Source organism: Apis cerana, linkage group LG7, assembly GCF_029169275.1.
Source record: "Apis cerana isolate GH-2021 linkage group LG7, AcerK_1.0, whole genome shotgun sequence".
In the NCBI taxonomy this organism is placed as follows: Eukaryota; Metazoa; Arthropoda; class Insecta; order Hymenoptera; family Apidae; genus Apis; species Apis cerana.
In genome coordinates, this window is record NC_083858.1 from 1,610,563 (window position 1) to 1,636,358 (window position 25,796).

At 25.5% G+C, this 25,796-nt stretch overlaps 2 protein-coding genes across 11 annotated transcripts in view; one reads left to right on the forward strand and one right to left on the reverse strand.

Annotated features, from left to right (window-relative positions):
• LOC107993710 (uncharacterized) overlaps positions 1-9,585 on the forward strand; it is a 54,633-nt gene extending 45,048 nt beyond the window's left edge. For all 3 annotated transcript variants that reach the window (XM_028664761.2, XM_017050277.3, XM_017050276.3), the window contains exons 2-12: positions 2,733-3,278; positions 4,327-4,538; positions 4,608-4,708; positions 4,815-4,931; positions 5,024-5,174; positions 5,662-6,000; positions 6,090-6,185; positions 6,258-6,387; positions 6,476-6,630; positions 6,705-6,806; positions 6,902-9,585. In XM_028664761.2, coding sequence (XP_028520562.1) covers positions 2,733-3,278; positions 4,327-4,538; positions 4,608-4,708; positions 4,815-4,931; positions 5,024-5,174; positions 5,662-6,000; positions 6,090-6,185; positions 6,258-6,387; positions 6,476-6,630; positions 6,705-6,806; positions 6,902-9,148 — 4,196 coding nt within the window. In that variant the 3' untranslated portion in view covers positions 9,149-9,585. The remainder of the gene's footprint in view (positions 1-2,732; positions 3,279-4,326; positions 4,539-4,607; positions 4,709-4,814; positions 4,932-5,023; positions 5,175-5,661; positions 6,001-6,089; positions 6,186-6,257; positions 6,388-6,475; positions 6,631-6,704; positions 6,807-6,901) is intronic.
• On the reverse strand, positions 6,896-25,728 carry LOC107993712 (mitogen-activated protein kinase kinase kinase kinase 5). 8 transcript variants are annotated; one of them, XR_001765146.3, is made up of 22 exons: positions 25,460-25,728; positions 25,327-25,384; positions 24,593-24,748; positions 24,203-24,435; positions 23,869-24,132; positions 23,579-23,774; positions 23,401-23,501; positions 23,256-23,323; positions 22,571-22,654; positions 21,655-21,693; positions 20,848-20,901; positions 20,029-20,096; positions 19,636-19,782; positions 19,342-19,517; positions 19,026-19,230; positions 18,750-18,933; positions 18,412-18,689; positions 18,236-18,319; positions 18,057-18,149; positions 17,844-17,970; positions 17,513-17,719; positions 6,896-17,398 (listed from the first exon to the last, which is right to left on the reverse strand). XR_001765146.3 is itself a non-coding variant. In XM_017050278.3 (21 exons), exons 1-21 carry the CDS (start codon positions 25,568-25,570, stop codon positions 17,620-17,622), a joined length of 2,826 nt encoding a protein of 941 aa, XP_016905767.1. In that variant the 5' UTR covers positions 25,571-25,728; the 3' UTR covers positions 6,896-17,619. The 8 variants fall into 8 exon arrangements, 7 of the variants coding, with proteins under 7 accessions (XP_016905767.1, XP_016905771.1, XP_016905769.1 ...); XM_017050278.3 differs by having other exon boundaries at positions 6,896-17,719; XM_017050282.3 differs by lacking the exon at positions 22,571-22,654 and having other exon boundaries at positions 6,896-17,719.
• Between the last annotated feature and the right edge of the window lie 68 nt (positions 25,729-25,796).

Here is a 25,796-nt window from a genome sequence, read left to right on the forward strand (position 1 = left end):
CAAACTTTGGTCATCGTATTCTATTTCCCAAGGATAAAAATATATTTAAAAAGTTCGTAAGGCTCTTCTTTTTTAAGATAAGAGACTAAATCATTTAATTTTAAAGATTTCACAGATCCTATTTTAAAGCACTCTGCTCCATCTATCATCTAATTCAAGGATTACTTCATCTCCCGCAAGATCACATAACGAGTCAGGAAACCAGGTCACAGGTTTAAATCTTAATTTCACCCTCCGCTATTTATCTCACACCGGAAATCAATGATCTTAACACACTTGACACAATATATTCATCGCTGCTTTAACCCTTAAGCCGAGTAATTAATAATTTCCAGTTATTCTTAAAAAACTTCTAATTTTTATTTTTATTTTACACTTTTTCTTATATATTTAATTCTCTTAATTAAATCCAATAGAAAGAAAATGATTAATTTTAACGAAAAAGAAATCCCACAATGCAATAACGTTTGATTATAATCGATCATAATCTCCTCAAAATTCCATTTTTCTTCAATTTCAATATTAATTGAACACGTTTTATACGACAACAGTTGTTTCGTAACACTTAAAAATAACAAACACTCGTATACAATTATGCGCCACTAACTAATTACCGACAAATACCTTTTAATTTGCATCTAAATGTATCGAAAATAAATATTACTCACAGGATAACTTAATATAAATCGTGCTAAAAAGCCTGTATGTGTGAATTTTACGAATCATTCTTCCTACGAATATTAGAAGTGTTAATTTGAATTCGAGGTGAGACAGTGAAACGTGTCATCGATCTCGAGCGTGACAAGCTGGTGCACGCAAAGTCGAGACGAAAGTTGGTCCCGTTCTATTATTAGCCGAGTTCCAGCCAAGTGCAACATCGCGATCGGGGCAGGAACGCATATGGCCAGCAACGGGCAAAGCGGGGCGGAGCGGAAAGGAGGGGAGTGAGGGAGATACCGCCTGATCCGACTCTCCACGTTCCTAGATTCCCCGATTTAGTTCTTTTTTCCCCTCTCTAGACCTCGATACGAGACTGAAGATGGATGAACTGATTGTGTCAAGATTCAGATTCATCGAGAAACGTTTCAAGATGGAATATCTAGATCACTAAAGAAAGATAAAGTATAAAAAAAAAAAAAGTCTTCGAAATAAAACGATATGTAAGATAGATTGTGAGGAATTTTAGAAATTTTTGGAAGAATTTTGAAAAAAAAAATATAAATATTGGTAAAAAGGTAAAATTAATATTTGAGCGAGTATAATTGAATAATGTGTTTGAAAGAAGGAATTTTTTTTATGGAAAAAAAAAACAAAAGAAAATAAGAAAAGTAGAAAAGTAACGGAGAATAAGTAGAAAAATTTTAGGGAAGGAACACTTGTGCGAGGGCGAATGTCTAATGTAAGAAAATTGGTCCACCGATAAATCCCACGATGCAAAAATACGGTTTGCTTTCTTTGCGCGTTCTTTATGAGCCGTGTTTGCATTTATGCTCGACACAGCTGCAAATCCTGAAAGAATAACTTCCTCTGCTCTGGGTCTTGAGCCGAGGGTTCAGTATATTTTACTGGGTTTCATTACCATTGAAACTTTTTCGTACATAACGTGGAACCCCTTCCTCCCTCGAGTTAATTGTCTTGTGGAAAGTCAAGCTAAATTGCAATAAAAACATTCTTAGATATTTATATTGACGAGAAAAAATATCCCAAAAAATTGATAATTATGAGAAAAGAAATTCACTGTTCTTTATAATTATAAAATTATAAAAAAACTTACTGAAAATAATTTTCAAAAAAATTGAAATCCGCAAAAATTGATTGAAGTTGAATGATCGATGATCTGAAATCCAAGTTAGAAACGAAAATCTTAGATTGTTATTTGAGAAAACTTAAAAATCCGCCACTTTCGCCGGGGGACTTTCTCTCTGGATCACCCTATAGTGTTTCAGCGCGCGCGAAATGCAAAAACCGCGTGTGTACAAGTTCATTGGACCAGTTGATTCACGCCTGCCTCGTAGGGAATTGGAAACCATCAAGGCTGCTCGTTTGTTTATACGATATTGTTATGCTTCCCTCGAAGTAAAAGCACGAGCTTTCTGCTTACCAGACACACGATATTCGCAATAAACGAAATTTCCTATTACACGTGCGAAATCAGATTGTCAATAAGTAGAGTAAAATGCATATATTCTTCTTTCGATTTTATCTCGTATCGGGTGGAAGGATAATTAATAAAATTGTTTTCCATCTCTGATATAAGTGGAGATATTATAACCAGATTTTGGTGCGTTCCATTGTTTGAAATGGCTACTAAATCTTTTGCGATAAATATATTACGTTTTAATAATATAAAATTTTTAAAAATATTTTGAAACATAAATATCTTGAAACATAAGACTGTTGAATATCACCAGATCGTGAAGATATTCACTAGACAGATTACAATGGTCCTAGGGATCACTAAACTGCTTTTCTATGTTCTTTATCGAATTAATTAATAATTAAAGCCGAATTCTGAATTAAGTAATTCTGAAATAAAACTCGGTAATACCAAAAATTCTTTTCAATGCATTAATTATTCATTAAATCGATAAGAGATATCTCGTTCATAGATTTTGTTCGTTAATCAATTTATAAAATATTTAATATATTTATACACTGATCGTTATTTCACAAATTGCAAAATAATTTCGTCATCCAACAGTCTAATTTCTTCCATTTACTTTATGTTTTAGGAACAACCACGGACCTGGTGCCCCAATTGTTAGGGATGTTCGACGAGCTAGCTCGTCGAGGCAATGGCTATACCGATCACGTGGTACTTCCGTCTGCCTGCAACATACCAGCGGCATTGCAGAAGCGTTTGAGTTTGGTATCTCATAGAGGCTCTATATTCGGCCAATTCCATCCTGAATTGTCGAAATCTCAATCGGATGACGCTATGGCCGAACAGCCAACTCCAGAGAACACCGTGGACATTATTGTATCCGATGATGTTATGCCTGAAAAGAAGAATGACGCGTTTCAGATATTGAAGAACAATCGGCAAGAGGATAGAAAAGAGTGTACGGTCGAGGAGAAGCCTTATAGACGCGAAAGCAATAACTTGACGCCACTCAGGTATAATAGACGGTGCAGAAACTCTGGAAGACCGTTGTCTGGAAGCTCAGTTGCGTCCAGTACATCCTCCAGCGGATGCAGCAATCAGGGAAATACATGCGCTATCAACCCTTATTTGGCATCGGTTGAATCGCTGGCAGATACTTGTGCCAGTTCGCAAGGTGAGGGTTCCAAATGGTTTGATGAAGTTATTGAGAAAATTAATGATTTTGGAAGTTTTGTTTGGAGAGATTCTAGGGAGCACTAAAGATTAAGATTATGCAGAGATAATTTTGGTGAAGATTTGTCATCAGCTTTTAAAAGGATATATTTTAAATATTTTTATCTTCATTGATAATATATTGTATCATTAAAAAATCATTATTTTCGAGTGTTATCGTAAATATAATTAAATATACTTTTCTATTTATTCTTTTTGTTCCTAAAAAGAAATATTTATTTTGGTTTAAGAAAACCAATAAATTAATTTTTCTTTAGAATCTTGGATTTTTTTTGAACACGGTTTTTATCTTCTAAATCTTATTTTGTTAAAATCATTTTGAAGTTTTACATAGGCTAGTAAATGAGTAAATATTAAGATCTAAGAAACTAAAAAAATATCTTAGAAATCTGTTTGTATTAGTCGGAAGAGATTCCAAGGCCTTCGACTTTCTCCTTCGATTGTAGCATAATCAACGACAATGATAGTAATAATAATAGCAGTGGTAATAAACTTCTCTCTCGGTATTTCGTAGTCATCGTTAAGGATAACCATTGTCCTGACTTGAATTGCAAATAAATACTTGTATTTGAGGAATTGAACATTATTTATTTGATAGTATATTATATAGGAAAATGATCATTTCATCGATTTTTTCACTTTCGTTTTTATTTGATACTAGTTAAAATCAGCTTAAAAAAATAAGATCATATTTGTAAATTTTATTTCTGTTGTATCGAAGATAAATTCTTAAATATTAATCTTGTGAACGAAAATAAATTAAGTAATTTATTAATTAATCAGTTAAATCAATTTAATCAGATAAATTAATTTTTAGGATTTATTGTGCATATTGTAATATTTGATTGTACATATTTGTAATTTATGCAGAATTTTTTTAAAAATTTCAAATAAATACAACAGAAATAAATAAAGATCTATAATAAAAATAAATTTAAATTAATTTGTTATATTTTTATTTCTCAATAAATAAATGATAAAATGAACAGGTTCCGGAGATAGTGGAGTAGTGACAGTATCAGAGACAAATTGTCGAATAGGAGACGATGACAGTGATCAAAGAAGAAATAGTGCAGAGGAGAGTCCACTATCCCATAGGCCACGTTACTGCGATCCCCATAGGAATCCTATGGAAAGGGTGCTCCTTGAAATAGTCGATACTGAAGCGATATACGTGGAACATCTACGACAAGTTATCCAAGTAAATATTGTCATAAAACATAATTAATTAAAATATAAATCATAAAACTTAATTTAATGATTTTATTAGGGTTACCTTATATTTTGGAGAAATGATTCGGCATCGTTTATGGATCAAACACAGCTGAGTAACTTATTTAGTAATATTGAGGATATTTTTGAGTTTAACAGGTAAATTAATTAATTAAATATTATTATTAATTTTTAATTAAATATTTTCTTCAATAAATTCTAAATACTTACATTATGTTATTATCTATATTTGATTTTATTTCAGAGAGTTCCTGAAAGAAATAGAGGAATGTGGTCTAGATCCAGTTAGTGTGGCTAATACATTCATAAAGCACAAGTCAGGATTTAAAGTGTATACAGAGTACTGTACCAATTATCCAAGGTAAAATTTAACAATAAAATTATTCGATTCAATTGTTATTTAACAAAATTTAATTTATTCTGTCCATAACTTAATATTACAATTTATTTTAGCACAGTTTCCGTTCTGACCGATCTAATGAGCCAAGAAAAAACTGCATGCGCATTTCAAGAAAGACAAGCTGCATTAAAACATGCATTACCTCTTGGATCATTCCTTTTAACACCTGTTCAGAGGATTCTCAAGTATCACTTACTTCTGGAGGTAAATTATATTTTCAATTTTGTCTCCATTTGAGATCAAAGATTGAGATCAAATGGCAATACAGAAGTAAACAATTAAATAATATATAGATAATTTATACAATATATTTGATCAAAAAATTCATTTTCTTATTTTCAATTCAGAATAACTTCAAATAATCCAAATATATACTATTTTGGATGATTAGTAAAAGTATAAATATTCATTTTTTTCAATTGTATAATAAAATTACTTTTTTAATATATAATAATTATTTTTAATAATAACTATTAGAGAACTGTATTTTAAATATACTAAAATTAAAAAAACGACATTATTATAAATAATATAATTATAAGTTAATAATTATAAATTATATTTCTATATTTTGATGATATATGATAGTGGAATCGAAATTTTTGATTTTGGTGATATATATTTATAAAAAATTGAGAATCTTTGATCTAAGATGACATGAATGAATAAAAATTCAATTGATCATTTACAGAACTTATCAAAAGAATATGCAGCAGACTGTGAAGTAAGAGAAAATAAGACTGAAGGTAGCAAAGCGATTGAAGCGGCTTTAGCTGCCATGACTGATATTGCAAAGCATATAAACGCAATGAAACGAAGACACGAGCACGCAGTGCGTGTTCAAGAAATTCAGTCCCTTTTGTATGGCTGGCCTGGTCCAGATTTAACTACTAGTGGAGAGTTGGTAGCGGAAGGAAGATTTAGAATGCGGGGGGCAAAAGCTCCTAGACACGTTTTCTTATTTGATCGCATGCTTCTGCTCACTAAAAAAAAAGAAGATGGGCTTCTAGTCTATAAAGCTCATATTATGGTAATATTTTATTTTTTTAATATAATATATATATATAAGATTATTTTATTAATGTTTTATATTATATACATTTAATTTTATATTTACAGTGTTCAAATTTAATGCTTATTGAAAGCATACCAGGCGAATCACTTAGTTTTCACGTAATTCCTTTTAATAATCCTAGATTGCAATATACTTTACAAGTAAGATAACATTTATATATGATTATAAATTATTATCTTTTCAATTAAATATGATATATTTATTTTTATTAGGCACGAAATTTGGAACAAAAGAGAGAATGGACTTTACAAATAAAAAGGGTGATTTTAGAAAATTATAATGCAGTTATACCTTCGCATGCGAGACAGTTGGTTTTACAGCTTGGCCAGACGCAACCAGAAGGTACGTTTACGTGTTAAATAATTCAATAATATCTTATAATCAATATTATTATAAAATGTGTAGTGATAATAAAATTGTTATTATTTAGAAGAGGCTTTGGCAGATAGAGGATTGGCGAAAAAACAGTATTCTGCACCAGAGTATTTAGAAAAACGAAAACAAGAAAAAGAGAGACGAAGATCTGAAACAGGACTGAAGCAGAAATTTAAAAAAAGTGGCAGAAAATCTGAGACTACAAATGAGGTAAAAATACTTCCAAATATTTTTTATACATTCATTTTTTTCATTATATTTAATTTAATTCTTACTTTAAATAGGATTCTCCAGCATCGTCACGAAAAAATCAAAACGAAGATTCTAGCACCAATGATTCTAGAGAAGGATTTAAAGGTTCAGATGGACGCGGATCAAAAGTTAAGGTATTTAAATTTATAAAAACTTCAAAAAGAAGTTATTTTATTTTTCTTTATCAAATATAGAAATGATGACTATGAGAAACATATATTTTGTTCAGGATCGCTTTACTGGTTGGAGAAGGAAATCAGAACCAGGCTTTCAATCTTATGTATGTCTTAACCAATCTGATGAAGAGCAGAAAGAGGATACAGGTGATACAGAATCAGCCACAGTTGAAACCGAGTGCGCGATTATTGAAAACGAGCATACAAACTCTCTATCGTCCGAAACCAAAGACAATAATGAACAACAGACTCAAACAGTTAAGGAAATAGTTGGCCATATTCTGATGCAAAATCAAGAATTTCAAAAACTTCTTGAGAAACAACGAACGAACAGTATAATTAATGTCAGACAACAGCAACGTTTTAATAAACATATTTCTGATGAATCAACTGATGCATCTACTGAAAGTGATTCAGAAAACACAAATTATATTGCACATAATTCAATTAATAATAGGATATCGCGTATTCGAACAGGCCATCGAGAACGTTTTGTTAAAACGAATAATACTTGGAACTCATTATCTTTAACTCGTGACCATCAATCTAGTCTGCAATTGCTATATGATAATCTAAATAAAACTGAAAATAATAAATCAGTGGATAGTAATTCGAAAAATAAGATCAATTTTGTACAAGAGAAGAAAGCGTTGTTTGAGAAACAAAGTATTTCGAAAGCATTTAAAAAACAAAGTATTGTAACGGAAAGTAAAATTATCAAGACTGCGCTTAGAATAAGAGACAATTCAAATTCGAGAAAGGAAGAAACAATTATTCAATCATCAACAGCTCAAGTTCCGAAAGAGATTGAAGTTCAAATTGTAGAAAACGATAAAGATAAAACAGAAAATAATGAATATACAAATGAAGTTAATAAAGAACAATCTAAAGGTTTTGGAAACTATGACAACTTACAGCATGTATGGGAAGTTCTACAAGAAGAAAAAGACTTGGATGGAAATGATAGTCCAACTCGTCCAGCAGTTTGGTTAACTAAATTATGTGAAGGATTACCAGTTTCGCCTCAAAAATGCGGTTCTCTTCCACGTAGTTTTCAAATCCATCCTAATACCAATCAGAATGTAACAAAGTCACGCTTTTTACAAAGGGATGGTAAACCTATGAGCGAGAGACCATTTACTATAGCTTCAGATAAACCAGCAGAAATTAATTTAGAAGATATGGAAAGATACGCTGCTACATGCCAACCAGAAGGAAGAATCGCTAAATTTCCGACTTCTGTTTCAACTTCTACATCAACATTCTTTTGTTCTTTGGATGATACGTTAACAGACGCTTATTCGGAAATCCATATATCTTCTACAATTACAAATATACATCCTGATCACAAAATCTATAGAGCGAATAATAGTGGGAGCACCATATTTAAAAATGTTCTTTCTAAAGCTGGAAATCGTCTTCAGGGTCTAAGAAATACTATGAGTACAGAGACTTTAGAGTGTAATGAAGAATTAGAAAGGACCAAATACTTTCGTTCTTTAAGTACAGGTAAGTTAAAGAAGAAAAGCAAGATGAAGCAATCAAGAGAATCTTCTTCAGATATAGAGGAGTTTGTGGGATGTACAGCAAAAGGAAATTCAGATTTAAGAATTCCTTCATTGTATTATAAGCAAGGAAGTTCGAGTCTAGGTGCTCGAATTGCTCAGTCTGATTATGCAGATCCAGCTTTATTATTTTTCGAAAGTAAGCGTCAGTTAATGAATAGTCAGTCTCAAGCTAAAGAGGAAAAAAAGGAAGATGAAGAAAGTATAGAAAACCGAGAAAGTGAAACGGATAGTTTTTATGAAAAATCATTCGAGACGATTGAGAACTATGTGGATGCAGATGTTGATGACGCGTTCCGGGATAGTGCAATATTTAGCGATATCGAAGAAGTTCTGGTGGCTAGGCCACTTTCAAGTCAACCTTTTGAGGATTGTGCGTCATTCAAGAATAAGCTGGCACCACCTGTTCCAGCGAAAAAAAGAACAGAATCAATTACAACGATAAATCCTTCAGGAAATAATGTTACAATAACAAAGTATAAACCTAATATAGCTCAAAAACCTGAATATTTAAAAGTGAAATCAGTTTTCTTGAAAGGGCAGCAAGAATTGGACTGTAAAGTTTTGGAGAAGTCTTGTGTATCTGAAAATGGAATATATTGTTCTAAAAATAGTTTACAAAATAATTGCGCACAGAACTGTGGCGAAGAGAAAGACGATGTATCGGCGGGACAAAGCCAAGCTGGCTGGGTAAAAAAAATAGTGGATCAGTTACAAGGTCACATTGAAACATAATTTAATGCCAATGAAAATGTACAAATCTTGTAACTGAAGCTTTGAACACGGGAATTTCACGTTTGTTAATGTTTTTAATCCTTTTGAAATTAATAGATCCCATTGTAGATTTTAGAATTTAATTTGCATACTTAATGAAAAAAATATGCGTGATAGAAAAATTAACAATTTTTAGAAATATATATTCGAAAAGATTAAATAGTTATTATTATTCAGATTAATAATATTCATTTGCATAATCACGAACTACTAAGGTTTTTAAGTGATCTGCAAAGTACAATCTTTGAGATTATATTGTATTAGTACAATAGAAGAAAAAAAGAAAGATTGAAAATAAATAAAAGCAAGATATTGTATAAAGAATAACATTAATGAAATGTTAAATATTTCAATGGAAAAAATATATATATATAATAAATTAATTTGAGAAATTCTTTTTTAATGTTTATATTTGATCAAAATTATCATGTACACATTACGTTCATCGAAAGGTATTATTATTCGTGCCTTGAATAAATTATTTCTCGCGCAAATATGAAGTTCTAGTGTTGAAGCGCACGTGTATATCGTACAACATTGAAACAGATACTGCCGAATAATTTCTTATATTTCGTAAATTAGTGATAAAAAAACAAAACATTATAACCAATTTTCAATTATCGTATGTCGTAATAATCCGTGTTATATATAAATTTTATATTAATAATACAGGATAATTGAAAAAAATTATTAAAATTAAAATTTTCATACATAAGAAAAAAAGAATTAATGATCTAATAACTATTAAATATTTAAATAAAATTTATTTTTTTTTAGTAAAAAAAGATGTTTACGATGTGAATGAATTATTATGATCAAGAATTTATCAAAAAATGATCGCCCTGTATTGTTATAAATTTTTTCAAAAAAAAAAAAAAAAAAGAAAAAAAGAAAAAAGGAAAAAAATAATAAATTTTTATATTTCAATGTCGTCAGTCAGATTTATAAATCGATATATGTATGTACATATCGACTGAATATTTCAATCGTTAATGTACTTGCATTAACTTGTTAGGGTTTCAACATAATTATTATTATATTTTTCAATAATAATTTCGTTAAAAAAAATGTTATCTTTTATTTATTCTTAAAACCTAACAAGTTAAATATCGTTATTACATTTCTTTTTTAAAACAGAAAAGAATCTATCGTATATTTAACAATTAGACGATAATAAAATAATATGACATAAAATGAGTTTGTGATTTATTTGTAATTACACTATTTAAAAAACTAATATCTAAATAATCAATCAACTTAATTATTATCAATTTTTGTTATTCTTTTTCAATAGAAATATAAAAAAATTATTAAAATTAAATTTAATTCAAAAATATAATCAAAGGTTTAGATCTTCACTGATGTAAATATAAAGGATGTAAATATTATTTCAGGTAGGTTTTATTACGAGAAATGTCTATTTACAAGAGACTTCGGCTAGTCATGTTTACAAATACAAGAGTAAATTATACATTATATTCATAAATTAGTTTTGCAATACTGCATGTATACAAAAAAGATGAAAAGAAAAATTAAAAAATTAATTAAAAAATGAAAAATTTAATGAACTGAAAAATAAGATTATTCATTATACACATTATATACAACTATATAATACATTAATTGATTATTATTTTCAATTAAAAATCTTTTTTTTTCAAATCTCCATTAGTTCCTGCTGCATATATAAATATAAAGAATAAATTAAGATTTATTTTGTTTACAAAGTTTCTGCGATTGATGTTGTACAGAAATATAATAATTACATTTATATAAAACAATTCTTATACATAATAAGAAGAAAAAATATTTTATTATTATGATCCTTTTGACATAAAAATCATTTCTTATTGTTCATTTTTTTAAAATTTTTAATAACAAAATCATTATGTAATAAGTACTGAAATCAATATCATTCAAATGCTCCATAATTTAAAAAATTTCTTCTATTTTGTTTGTTTATATTTAATATACTATAATGCCATCTATTAATATATTTTTAAATAAAATATATAAATTTCGTTATTACTAATGACAATGTAGAGAAAACAAACATCAAACAAACAAGATATCAATGTTTTCCAATCAAAATTATTTTTTGAACTCCTCATAATTCAATTAAATAGTATAAAAAAGAACTTAAAATATGAACATCATAGTCTTGTGCAAGTTTTCAAAAAATTTCATAAAATATTAAAATACTAGAAAGTATTTTTTATAAGGAGTATGAAAAACATTGTTACAAATGCACAAAAACTTTAATGAGTTATTTTATTTCTTTTGTTCTATACAACATCTTATCGAGAAGCTCTCTAAAGCTAGAATTTATTTATATGATAATAATACATTTTTTTTTTTATAATTTCATTCATAAGAATATTTTCATTATTGTTTCTATTCGTAACTAAAACTTTGGTTAATAACATATTATTGAGAGTATTGATAATTATAGTTTCTTTTTTCTTCTCTCTTATGAAATAGCATAAACTAACGAAATCTCGATATCGTTGTTTATGCTAATTCTTATATTTCTTTGAACTTATATTTTTTTTTCGAAGGACATTTTTTATTAAATATATATATATTTATATTTATATATACCTCTTTTTCACGCATTTCCTTTTCTTTGTCTCATTTTTTCTAAGTCGTCATTTTTACAACACGAATTTGCCTCTTAAAATATTCCAATTTTGGTTTACATATTTACATATATTTTTTAATGAAAAACATAATACATAGCTGAACAGAAAACCGAATCAATTTTTATAACTTGATGATAGAACAGCACCTGTGAAAATTCACGATTTATGAATCCTGAGAGTACTACTGTAATACTATATTCTATATTAACTATATTTTTATTAAATCAGAACTATTTAATTTTGAAAGAAATAAAATAAAAAAATAATAAAAACGATGAAAAGAATTAAAATCAAAAAAATTCTTTAAATATTCTTAATTAAGGAAAAATATTAAATTTTATCAGTATCACTCTCGGGATACCATAATATTATTTTTATTAAAAAAATAAGAAAAATAAAATTATATAGAATATAAGATCTAAAAGTATTACAAAATAAAAAACAAAAATATTTACTTTTTATATTTCTGTAAATATAATACTGTAATACTTTCAGATAATTATATATTCTTTATTCATTAATAGAGGCAAAGTCATTAATCTGGTCAATATGGACAGGTACATGTTATCGTACTATTTGTCCTACTGCTATAGAATAGATCTATATTACGTGTGAATTAAACAAAAATATTGTTGGTTACATAAAAAATATTAATATCTATACAAAATATAAATTTTTTTTATGAAACCAACAATTTTAATTTTATATGTACATAGCATACATATACAGGAAGATTCAATTAAAATTAAATATCTTCAGCTATGCAGTACATTCAACAAAACATTCTTGAAAAATCTATTTAAAATTTTATGCTCATAAGTAGACTATGGATATGTAAAATTTGCATGTAATATACTTCTGAATTTTTCTGTTTTTGTTCTCCTAAATTTATATTTTCTAATAGTTGGTCTGTCATTGAGTATTTATATAATTATTTTTTTTTCTCTTTTCCATTGTTCAGAAGTTAGCATAAACATTCTTGCACTTTTCCAGTGTATGCATTTTGCACTTTTATGTCATGAATGAAATTATTGTCTTCATAATAATAGAAAAATTTGCCAGGTAACGTTGCAGTATCATTATTACGACTTATCGAAATAAACATTCAATTTTTGTTATGTAAATTTTTACACTTTCGACAAAAATTATTAAAAGAACATATGTGTATAAAACATTAAAAATGTTTTCATACATAACATTCAAATACATCTATTTTCAATGAAAGTATATAGAATTTTTATCTTTCATTAGTTCTAGTAATCTATATCACACCATTGTAAATTTACCCGAAACTTATTTTTAAAAAATTGGAAAATATTGATTATATGTATACAGAAAATAAAATATACTGTACAATTAAAACGATTTAAATAATTTTCTAAAATAATTTTTTACAAAAAGTATTCATTTCGTAAATGCTTGTATAGTATATGAGATGTTAATATTTTTCTGTAATATTTTGAATAATCATTTTAGAGAATAATACAAATATAAAAATTAACATACAAATGTTGATTAAGATTTTATTTATTAAATTATAAACAATTTAAGTTCGCATCAGATAAAGCGAGAGAAACTAAAAAATATGAAACAATTCACATTTCTATTTTCTTTATGCAAACTTTAATTGTTTATAATTTAATTAATAAGTCTTAATCAACATTTTTGTATATCAAATTTGCATTTGCTTTAATCTCTAGAATCTATCCATTTAAAATCTTTAGAAATCTTCTCATGAATACATTAACATCCTATATAATATATGTAAAAGATTTCTTTAATATTTCTATATTTATGTATTGAATAATAAAAATGAAAAGTAAATTAATAACTTGAGTGATATAATAAACGAAATTGAATATATTAAATAATTAGTAAAATTAAAAATTGATAAATAATACAAAACAATTCTTTCAAATGCCCACATTGCGAGCACTCAATATCTTCTAATGGTATATGCTTAACATAGCAATATAAGGAAGACATTGCTTTACATACCATTCCTGTACAAGAATTATCAATTCATATAAACAACATCTTATTAGACTTCTCTAATTATGTTGTTATATAATTTGATTAAACATTTCATATTTGATTGCTCAAGCACTGATTGTAATTGCATACTAAATTGTTGACAAAAACGAGTAAATATACTGATATATGAATCTGCTTAATTTTATTCCCTGAAGAAACATCTCTCTTGTCTTTAAAAAGCTATATCTGTATGTATTCTCTTAAAAAACTTACTAGTATTACTTTAAGAATGCTTAAGAATGCTCTTAATGCTTTAAGAATTGTTAATTCAACAAATGTATTTAATTAATGCATTTAATAATAGGACTTAAACTAATTAATTATCACTTTGTTCGCTCGCATGCACGTAAGCTTTAAGATAAACAAATAAATTCTAGTTCACTTTTTGGAATGAAACATTGAACAAATATATAGAAATTGATATCTAAAAGTAATACACAAGACAAGAGTGATATTTAAAATGATAAAGTGAACTATCTTGGACATATTGTGAACACATTATCATATCTATTTTTTATCATTTAAAATATTCAGCATAAAATATTTTTTAGTTAAGAATAATTTTACTTTATCTTCACAATAATAAATCATTAATGTTAAGTCTTTAATTTTGCTTTAACATAAGTGGTATATATTTAGTACCCATATAATATTTTATTTTGTATTAAAATAAAATACTGTAATGTCTCTTTGCTTGCTAAAAAATGTTCAAATTAAAAATCTGATGATTGCTGAAAAGAAGCATTTAATAAATAAAATAATTAAACTTGTAATAAAAAATTTTTCTAATAAAAAAATAAATTGTAATAAAAGTTTAATCATACCACTTATGCTATTAGCAATAGATAAAATATTTATATAATTATTTACCACAAACAATAAGCAGTCAGATATTATTTACTATAATGTTACTATTATAGCAAATTTTTCATAGCATAATACTTTCTTTAGTAATCCTACCTATTTACACAGCAAATCTTCATATAAAATACCAAAATATTTCAACATTTCCAAGATAATTTTACTCTCTCAATCCTTCTTATTTCAATTTACATTTCATACTTGCCACTGCAAATCAATAACTTTGGTTTGCAAGCTATAGACATCAATAATGGATGGAAAAGTGCCAGATATTCGTAAATTTACTAAATGATAATATCTAAAGCGCACTGAATTCATAATTGAATTCAAATATTTTTAACATATTTAATTTTACTTGATATTAATAATTCATTTATTAATTGCTATAAGTTATATTTAATTATCATACTTGACCAAATTATATTAATTAATATTTAATTAATATTACTGTGTGGTAATAATATCAAAATATGAATTCTATCTATTCTAATAAAATTTAAACTATGTAAAAAACTATGTATTTATAATTTATTTTTTTTAATATTTTAACTTTAATTACTTAAATTTTGAATAATAATTACTAAAACTTTCATTTTGAAACATTATCCATTGTTTCTATTAATTCTTTGTAAATTTTATTCATTTTAATATTAATAACTGACCATTTTTTTATAAACTTCATTTTAATAAAAACTATATTTTAAAATAATATTTAAAGAAATTTATTTTCTATTATTTATTTTCTATTATTTCCAACTTGTAAATTGCAATTTTTAAGTTAATTTTTTTTTTATTTAGTTTAGCTTAATTTTCTTCTTTTATTCTTTTTTACTAATATTTAACATGCAATATTTTAAAAATAATTAAATTTTTAAAGAATAATATTTTATTATAACGATTTAAACTAAAAATTTTTCTTTTATTTAAATTCTAATATATCTTTTATTTTATATTATTCATAGCATGCAAAAATGTAAATTTTTACATTCATAAAAGATATATTTAAATTGGTCGTTTTATTTTATGTTATTCCAAAAAAGTTTGAAATAAATATTGTTAACATAATGTAAATAAAAGAAATACTATTCTATAAATAAATAATAATAATAAATTTCTAAAATTTTTAGGCACAATTGTTAATTAAAGATACGGACGTTATTCTCTGTAACGAAATTATAATAGTATATCACATAGTATCAATTGATACTAACATTAATTGTTATTAATGATATCAATTAATTAATCATAAAATATTATTTTGTTTATTTTAGATTAAATAAAAAATCTCAAATTTTAAACGAAAATTAATTTAAAAAAGCAAAAATACTTAGCGTAATATTTGCGTTCTTCATAAGCTCTATTTCATCCAGCACTCTTCCTCCTGAATACAGTTCACATTAAAAAGTCTTTCACAAATGAGAAATATCACATTTCTCCCAGTCTTGATAGCCATCACACAAAATGCACTTAATATCATTATCTTGAAGAAGTAAGATGCTAATATATTTCATTGAAATTCAAATATATACTATATGTAGACATATTGTGCTCCTAAAATTTGAATTCATGTACAATATGAAGAAATTGTTTTGGATATTTATAATATATATCCATCAAAGCCACATATTTTTAAGAAAAAATTATGCAGAGATTTTTACCATAATCGCTTTTTTAAACTTCCAATCAATATTATCAATATTAGATTTGCTAGTTAATATTATAAACATAAAGCATTCCATGGTGCATATAGTTAAAAATTTATGAATCTACTAAAAATGGTTGTTTTGTATGAATTAATAGCTAAGATTTTTCATACATATTTTATAAAATAAATAATTTATGATTGCCATCATAAACTACTTTACAAATTTATACTGTGTATTTATAGTACAATCATCCAAAATTAGAGACACTGATGAACGCAATGTCTTATTAAAGTAACTTTGATGTAAGAGCCCAATGCCTATCAAAATAAAACATATACAAAAGAACAGGATATACATTATATTGAGTATACGCATTTTAATTTTACATTTCTTTTCTTTTCGTTTTTTATTCATACAAGAAAAATATATTGGAAATGCCATTTGATAAATATATTTTTGATAATTAATTTGTATTTAAATCGTTGTCTTCGTTTCAAATATATTAATCTACTTAAACTATCTTTGGCCAATATTTTCTATAACTTGTATAAAGTTTAGACAAAAAGCTTATGTTGATACAATTAATTTATTTTCCATATTGTAAAGATTTTTTATATTATCTAAAAATTATTCTAAAAATATAAATATTCATATATCTATAAGTAAATATTGTTATATATGAATAGTTCTCTAGTTGTTTAAAACCCGTAAATGTAAAAAGTTGAATTAAAAAAATGGAAAAAATTGTTAAAAATCAAATTTTAGATTTACTGATTACTAGACATTTACTATTATAAAGAATGTCGAGAAAATATTAATTTTATAACAATATAAATGTTTTTTAAGAAAATTAGTATAAGTTTTATTTTGTCAGGCATTTAGGCGAATTCACATATTACTTTAAATATATCATGCTTCTTCTTAATCTGTTCCATTATGATCTTCAGTTTCAGACTTCGAAGATCATTAATTCTATATCTTCATTAAAAAGTTTTTTCTCGGCAAATAACCAGTCTATGCAGCAATAACTATATAGAGAACAGTGACAAATGACGTATGTGTGTGTATATATATATATATGTTGATATTATGTTGGTTTTATCCATATGTTCTTTAAAACAGGTTAATAGCAATTCTCTTACCAACATCGACCACTGCCTCTCAGTCATATTTTACTTTATATGCAGTCATTGGAATCACAAATCACTCGTGACACATTATGTCTGCACATTTACAGTTGGAAGATAGTTTAATAACTGGCTTCGTGTCCAGCAAGTATATACAAATCCGCGCCTTCGGATTCAGTCAGTGTGCCTGATTGAACTAAATGGCTTTCCAGCATCACAACTCTATTAAAAAAAAATCGAAATCTTTTTTTATTTTCAAATATTTAATTTTTATATTTTTAAATTTATAAACATTTTATTTTTTAATATCTTAAAATTATTTAAGTACACATACAAAAATACATACTTATCTGATCCAAGTAATCTGTATGTTCTACTCGGATCACTGATTTCTTGTGTAACTTCACCGTTTTTGAAACTTCTACCTTGCATACCATGTTTATGAAATGCTAGCACACTATCTGGTAAACAAACTAAAACCAAAGAAAATGATTATAATAACATTTATTTTAATATTAACAACAAAATAAACTACGTTACTTGTTTTAAATGATCTTACTAATGGATTCAATTTGAAAATTAAAATGTAATTCTGACATGTGCTTTCTGCTTGATCTAGGTTTTCCTTGCAATGTTACCACTTTTACTACATCTAAAATAAAAATATAAATACATTATAATAGACAGAAATATAATAGATTATCAAAGAATATTGTACAAAGATTTTTTTATACTTACTATCGTAACAGACTAATATTGCATTTTTTTCTAACTGTGTAACATTGATAACATGAAGATTTTCTCTTCTTGGTATCACAGTAGCTATAAAAATATAAAATTTTAAATTAAAAAAAAATAATAGAAATATTTAATCAATTTATTTAATGCATAAAAGTAAAATAAAAAAAAGATACCAGAACCATCCATATCTTCCAATTCATCACTATGAAACCAACTTGCTCCTGAATTCATATTGATTAAATCCAATTTTAATTTATTTTGTTGATATGGTTGTTTCACAGATACACACACCATTGGATATTCCATTTCAGGTGTAATAATAATTTCAAATACATTTAGTGGTGTTGGTAATGTACAATCAAAATGCTTTAACAACATGAATTTATTAAGAGGATCATACCATTGCATTAAAAATATTCCAGTTGGCATTGCACCACATAAATATTTATATCTGCATTAAATATTTTTATTATCAATAATGTACAAAAAAATATAAAATTTATTTACTTACCCATTATATGGATTTCTTCCTACACAGCATTTAGTACAACCTTTTGTGTCTGGTACTTTTGTAGTTAGGGCAAATTTTCTAGGGACTAATCTTTCAGGTATTTTATTCATGTGTAATGAAAACCTATGGGTTTGTTTGCTTTGCATTGCTAATAAATCATGTCTATATAATTGAGGAGTTTTTCCTAAAATTTAAAATTAATACTATATATATAATAATTAAGAAATATATAATATTTAAATAATAAAATAATTTAATAATTAATATATTTCTTACCAGATAAAGACATGAGAACATCTTTGATGACATACATCCAAATAGTTCGTCTTGGATATAATTGATCTATTGCAGTTTCATGAAGTTCATTTAAATTTAAATTATAAATTCCTTCTTCTGCTGCAATTAATAAATGCTGATCCCTTGTATCTGGATGAATCCAACTTGCAGTACAATGTATTCTTAATGGACAACCATTAAATACCTATATAAAAAAATTTATTTAAAAATTTCAATTTTGTTTTGACTAATATATTAATATTAATAATTTCTTCAATTAATTGAAATAAAATGAAAATACATAAATTATACTAACTTTCGAAAAACATGCTCCCATATGAACTTTAGGTGTTGGTGGCAGTCCATTGCTGATAGGTCTAGGAGGTGTATGACGTTTTCTATCCCTTCTTCTCGGAGGAACAGGAGGAGTATCGGATAATAAATCTGGGCTCATACCTTCTCGATCTCCCTCGCCTGACATCTCATTTTGACCTAGGAAAAATTTTTTATTCATTATATTATTTATCCACATTATATTAATTGTTTTTAATTAATAAAAATTAATTTTAATTTATATAATATTTTAGTTTAAAAATTGATATAGTCCTACCATTTGATTGAGGAGATTCATCTCTAGGACCACTATCCGAAAGAGATCGTTGACGTTGTCCATTCATAGCAGCCAAAGATTGAGTACTGTTTACTAAACCATATAATTCATCTACAGAGCTATGGCGTCTTGGACTTGCTTGTGATCCTAATCAAATTTAATTTTTATATATTATTGTTTCAATAATTTAAAATCTTTCAGTATTTCTAAATCTGAAATAATATCAAACTACGATTTTAAATTTGTGAATTAATGCAATTATTATTTTAATTTGATTGATCTTTAATTTTTTAAATTTGTAAGAAATAATTAACAAAAATTAATATAAAATCTTGTATGATATAAAGTTTGATAAAAAATTATAAGAAATAAACTATAAAAATATATATTTACCTGATATATTGTAATATGCGCCATGCACTTCACAATCATTTGATGATTCTCCAAGAGGAAGTGTAGCTCTGAAAAAGAATAAATAGACCACCAAGTGTTAAGAAATATTATATATCAGGGAAAATGTATATTAGAAATTTTCTTCTTTTAAAAACAAGTGCTACTGGTGTTAGTAGATTATAAATAATTTTTAAATAATAATCAGAAAATAAGTTATTAATAACAATAACAATTAGTCAAGAATTAAAAAAAATATAGCATCATTTATAAAATTGACAAAATGCAAAAAAATGTTAGAAGATTAAAGAATTATAGTAGATAAAATCAATATATATAAAATTTTTATATTTTATAGTTTTAAAGCACTTATTATCACATTATTTAATATTTAAATTTTAAAGTGTTCTCTCTCTTGGAAGAGCATAAAATATTTTATAAAAGGTGGTGTTTAGGAAAAATGAAATATAGTATATAATTGTACATATATTAATCCAATATTTATTAATAAATAAATTTTAAAAAAAATTTTAAAATATTAATACTTAAAAACTAAATACTTAAACTATATGAATTTTCATATCAGAATGTCTGATTTTCCATAATTTTTTAGTATAAATATTTATCATCTTATTTAATTATTAATAAAAAATATATTAAAAAGAATTATTATTTGAAGATTTAAATATTTTTAAATATTTATTAAAATTATTTATTCTGAATAAAAGGCATGTGTTACTTTCAGCCAAAAGTAACAGAAATAATCATTGTATCTACAACCAAAAGATTAAACAACCTACTATTATTTTATCATTTACTTACTGCAGGGAATATAGCTGGTCGCAATGCCCACCAACCATCGACATTGCATTCCCCCTGCACATATGAAACTATAATCATATACTATAAAAACACATTTTTTTGTTTTATTATTAATTTTTATTATTAATCCTGCGAAATTTTTTTGTCAACGTTTTATAATTAATTGTTTTATATATGAAATAATTCATTCATTTTAAGGAATGTAAGGATAATTTTTTCAATCAAATAATCATTATAACGTTACTTAAACATTAATTATTATATGATTTCATATAATAATATATTACCATATTGATATCATTTCATTTATCACAGTTTTCTTACCATTATTAAATCACAAAAATATAATTTGTATATGTATTAAAAATTGATAATAATTTCTACAAAAGATACATAAATTTCCACCACCTGGTTAACAGTTTAAAACTTATACTACAAAAAAAAATTGCATGCAATGAAAAATACTAAAAATATTTATGACTAAAAAGTTATATTTCAAAAGTATGAACTCCAAAATTATACTATTTACATATAAATTTTGAATATTAATATTTATTAAAAATATTATAGAATATATAAATAAAAAGTAGCTAATAGAATAAATCAAAGAAATACGTAATGCAAAAGAAGCTTTAATTAATTTGAATGCTTTAAATAAAAATGCAAAAAAATATGTTAAGAATATTAGAAAATAGATTAATAAATTAGCATGAAGCTGCAGTAAAAACTAAATAATTTTAATGCAAGGCATAAGGAAATATATGTGCAAGGTGCAAGGTGCAAGGGAAAAGGGTTACCTGCCAATACCTTAGCAACAACTCCTCATCAATGTACTGCAATAGACTCCTGTTGGGAGAAATTATTAAAATTACAAACTGATCAGAGAAATTAAAGCTATGAAAATTGAAATGAGCCATGAAATTTTAATAAAAATCAGATATAAATATAAAAGGATAAAATAATTATTATTTTGAGATATCATACTAATTAAAAAAATTACGATTTAATAATTAAATTTATTAAATTTAGATAAAATATACTGTATAACATATGCCATATTTGATACAAATTTTATTATTTCTTATTAAATCGTATTATTCTATTAAAATTAACAAATGCAGAGATACTAATGAAAAATATATACAAAATATTATTTATTTTTAAAAAATATTTTAAATAAAAATATAAAAATAAATTTAACAAGGCAAAAAGATTTGCATATAAGAATAAAATACAAATGTGATAATAATACTTACGCACAATAGGATTAGTATATACATCAGGACCTTTTAACTTTCATTCTAAACATGCAGTATTTAAATTTTATATCGATTATCATGCATATTTTGTAATATATATTATTTAAAAAAATTAATTATTTATTAAAGTATAATCAAATATAAATATATATATATATTTAATATTATATATATATAAACTATAATATCTATAAAAAAAATAAAAAATATAAAGAAAAAATGTAATCACTAGCTTCATGCTTTAAATTCTTAAATTTTTTCATGTCCTATATTAATAATAATTAAAATGACATGCATATCTATTTTAGGAAAATAAAATACATTTTTTAAATTAAATAAAAAAAACTCATTCCATTTTTTGTACATATTTAACATATTCAATGGAAATGATAATAATGTTAAATTTCACTGAATTTCAATTCAAAACCGCATGTGTTCACACCAAACTACCTGCATTTTATTACCTTAAACTCATATGAAATATCTCTGTGCCTGTTTTGCTTCGACGCGACTCTCTATTATCTGTTGTAACGTTCGCGCCAACAGGACTGATACAAAAATAAACTATGTCATGTCTAGGAAAACTATACAGTGACATTAATGACAAAATTATTATTTAAAGCAACTAGAATTGTAATTTTTTTGTAATTTTTCTTAATTTTTTATATTGCATAAAGAATATAAATTATTTAAAAAAAATTGCACTATTTGTTAATAGTAAAAATTGCTATAATTTTCTTTAAAAAGTATTTTTTAAAAATAAATCAAATTATTATAAATTGAATCTGAAGAAACATATTTAAATTTTCAAATTCACTTTTACTTTTTGCTGTTTTCAATAATTAATGCATTATATGCAAAGCAGAAGCAGACGTGCCATATGCAGCTTGATGTTTGTTAGACCAAAATTGCTGTTTTGTTGTACATAATTCTGAAGTATATAATAAAATTAAAATTTATATTATATTTATAATCTTATAGATAATAATTAATAATTAATATTCTATTTAAAAGATAAAAGAAGATTCTGAGCAAAACAGCAATTATTATATTAGCAGAAAGATTTCAAAGCATTCCCTCTCTCATTTTTCCAGAATAATATATTTCTTTACTTGTATGATTAAATATATTTATTTTAAATATACTTACTTTTCTTGTACATCTTCAAATGCTGTGCCAATACCACAATCTGGATGAACATCGCAGTTATGAACTGACTGAATAATTAAATACATAATGCTATTTTAAATATTATATGTAAAAAATATTTTCATGATAAATATAAATATAATACCTTGACATTATTCATAATATCCATGATATCCCATGATGGATTAGTATCTACAGATGGAGAAATCACATCTCTTTGCAATGTTCCATCAAGATTAATTTGATCTGTAATATATATAATTTATATTTATAGGAAAAACATATATATCATACATATATATCATTGCAATCAAGCTTTTTACCGTCGCTATCTAATTGTGGTATAGGACTTTTTGGTCTAGGTCTTGCAGTATGACGCGATGCTATCCTCTGTGGAACATTAGGTACAGCTCCATCTTCATCTGCTTCTAATTCAGTGAACATATGACTAGGATTCGATACTTTTTGCAATAATTCTAGAGCTAAACGTTTATTCATTTCTCCTTGAAAAAATGTATGCTGAAACGAAAATTTTTATTTAAAGTATTTTCCATCTAATTTTAATTTATTTTAATATTCATATATTATCTATTAATTAAAGAAAAATAATAACCTGTAATAATTTTTCAGCAGTTGGTCTTTTCTTAGGATTTTTAGTTAGAGCAATTTTTACGAAATTATGGAATGTTGGACTCCACTTGTCACGATCTTTTAACGTAGGTGGTTTAAATCCAGATTTGGACATAAGAAAAAGTGCTCTCATAGGATGTAAATCAAACATAGGTGGTTGCAATTCAGCTAACTCTATTGCAGTAATTCCACATGCCCAAATATCACAAAGTTGATTATAACCACCCTTTCTTTCTACAGCTGCAACCTGCAAATTTGAATTAAAATGTAAATTTCTAAAACATTTTCATAAAAATTATTCAATCAAATCAGGATACCTCAGGTGCCATCCAATAAGGAGTACCAATGAAACTCTTCCTTTTATTAATAGTTGCAGTAATTTGTGCCGATACACCAAAATCAGCTAATTTGACATCCCCAGCTTCGGTTAATAATATATTGGCACCTTTAATATCACGATGCATTTTGCCCATACTATGCAAATAAGCCAATCCCAAAAGTGTTTCTCGACACATGTATGCTATTTGTATTTCTGACAAAGGCCCAGTAACTATAACATTATTATAAAATATTAATTGTATTATGATATATTTTTAATATTGCAATATATCATAAGAATAAGTAATTTTTATTATAAATATCTAATTTAAATATTATAAATTATGTAAATTAAGGCATCATAAAAAAATATTAATAAAAAAACTTACTGTGATATATATCTTGTAAAGAACCACCTCCACAATATTCCATACAAATCCATAATTTATCTCTTCTCAAATAACTTCCATAATAGGCAATAATATTAGGATGTCTGCAATCTTTCATCATTAAAATTTCTTGTTGAATTATTGCAAAATCATCTCCTAAAACATTTAAATAATGCATGATATAAAAATATATTCACATTCTATAATTTTATAACATTCATTAATAAAAATATTTATTAAATTATTATTTGAATAGAATTTGCATTGAATTTTCTTTAATATATCTTTAAATAATAGTAAATCAAAGAAACCATATTAATGTATTTATTTTGTTTTGATTATATGCATGAATAAATAATCTTAAAGAAATATAATTCATTTATTAATAAAAGAATATATTAATATATTTTTAACTTTTTATAATGAAACTTAAATATATAAATATGCAAATGTTTTTAAAATATATTTTAATGAAAAAAAATATAAATATGAAAAAGAAAAAGCGAAAAAACGATATATATAATAATTATTTACCTAATTATAATTTAATTGCAAAATGCTATATAAGAAACAATCTGAAATCTAACAATTAATTTTTCTAAATTGTACAAAATAAATTAAACATATAATTATTATTATTTGTATTCATGAAATTTATTGTATTCCATAAAATCTTTAATGAATAAAAACTCGGAAAATTTGTAAAAAAAGGCGGAAAAACTGAATGAACATACCTGGTTCCAATTTGATAACCTTAATTGCAGCGAGATCATTCGTGGAAAGTCTTTTGGCCTATAAAAAAATCGAATTGTTTGTAAATACAATGCATTTAAATATGAATATATAAAAATATATAAATCCACGAACCTTGTAAACATCTCCGTACGTTCCGCTGCCTATCCTCTGAATGAGTTCGTATTCATCTTGTGGATTTCTTCGGCTTATGTCACTGGATAACGCGTTAGCGTTCAAAGCCATTCTAAAACACGGATTTCTGCTGATTTAGCAGCTAATGAGCGTAATTAATATCTACAAAAGAAGATTAATGTTAAAGTGTGAAAACACATTTGTTCGTCAGAATGTCACTTTCGTCGAAACGTCGCCATTGTTCACAACAGCTCTGAAATTAGTTACGATTTACGACTAAGCAAGCAATCCTTGCAATATCGATCAATCGATTTTACATTTTACATTAAGCACACTT

What these genes read in the sequence shown, in the direction of transcription:
- LOC107993712 (XM_017050278.3), bottom strand. Translation starts at nt 25,570, where the DNA reads ATGGCTTTGAACGCTAACGCGTTATCCAGTGACATAAGCCGAAGAAAT. An exon ending in CTGCTGAAAAATTATTACAG is followed by an intron (nt 23,775 to 23,868) that starts GTTATTATTTTT and finishes TTTTCGTTTCAG; the next exon opens with CATACATTTTTTCAAGGAGA. An exon ending in AATATTAGTCTGTTACGATA is followed by an intron (nt 18,150 to 18,235) that starts GTAAGTATAAAA and finishes TTTTTATTTTAG; the next exon opens with ATGTAGTAAAAGTGGTAACA.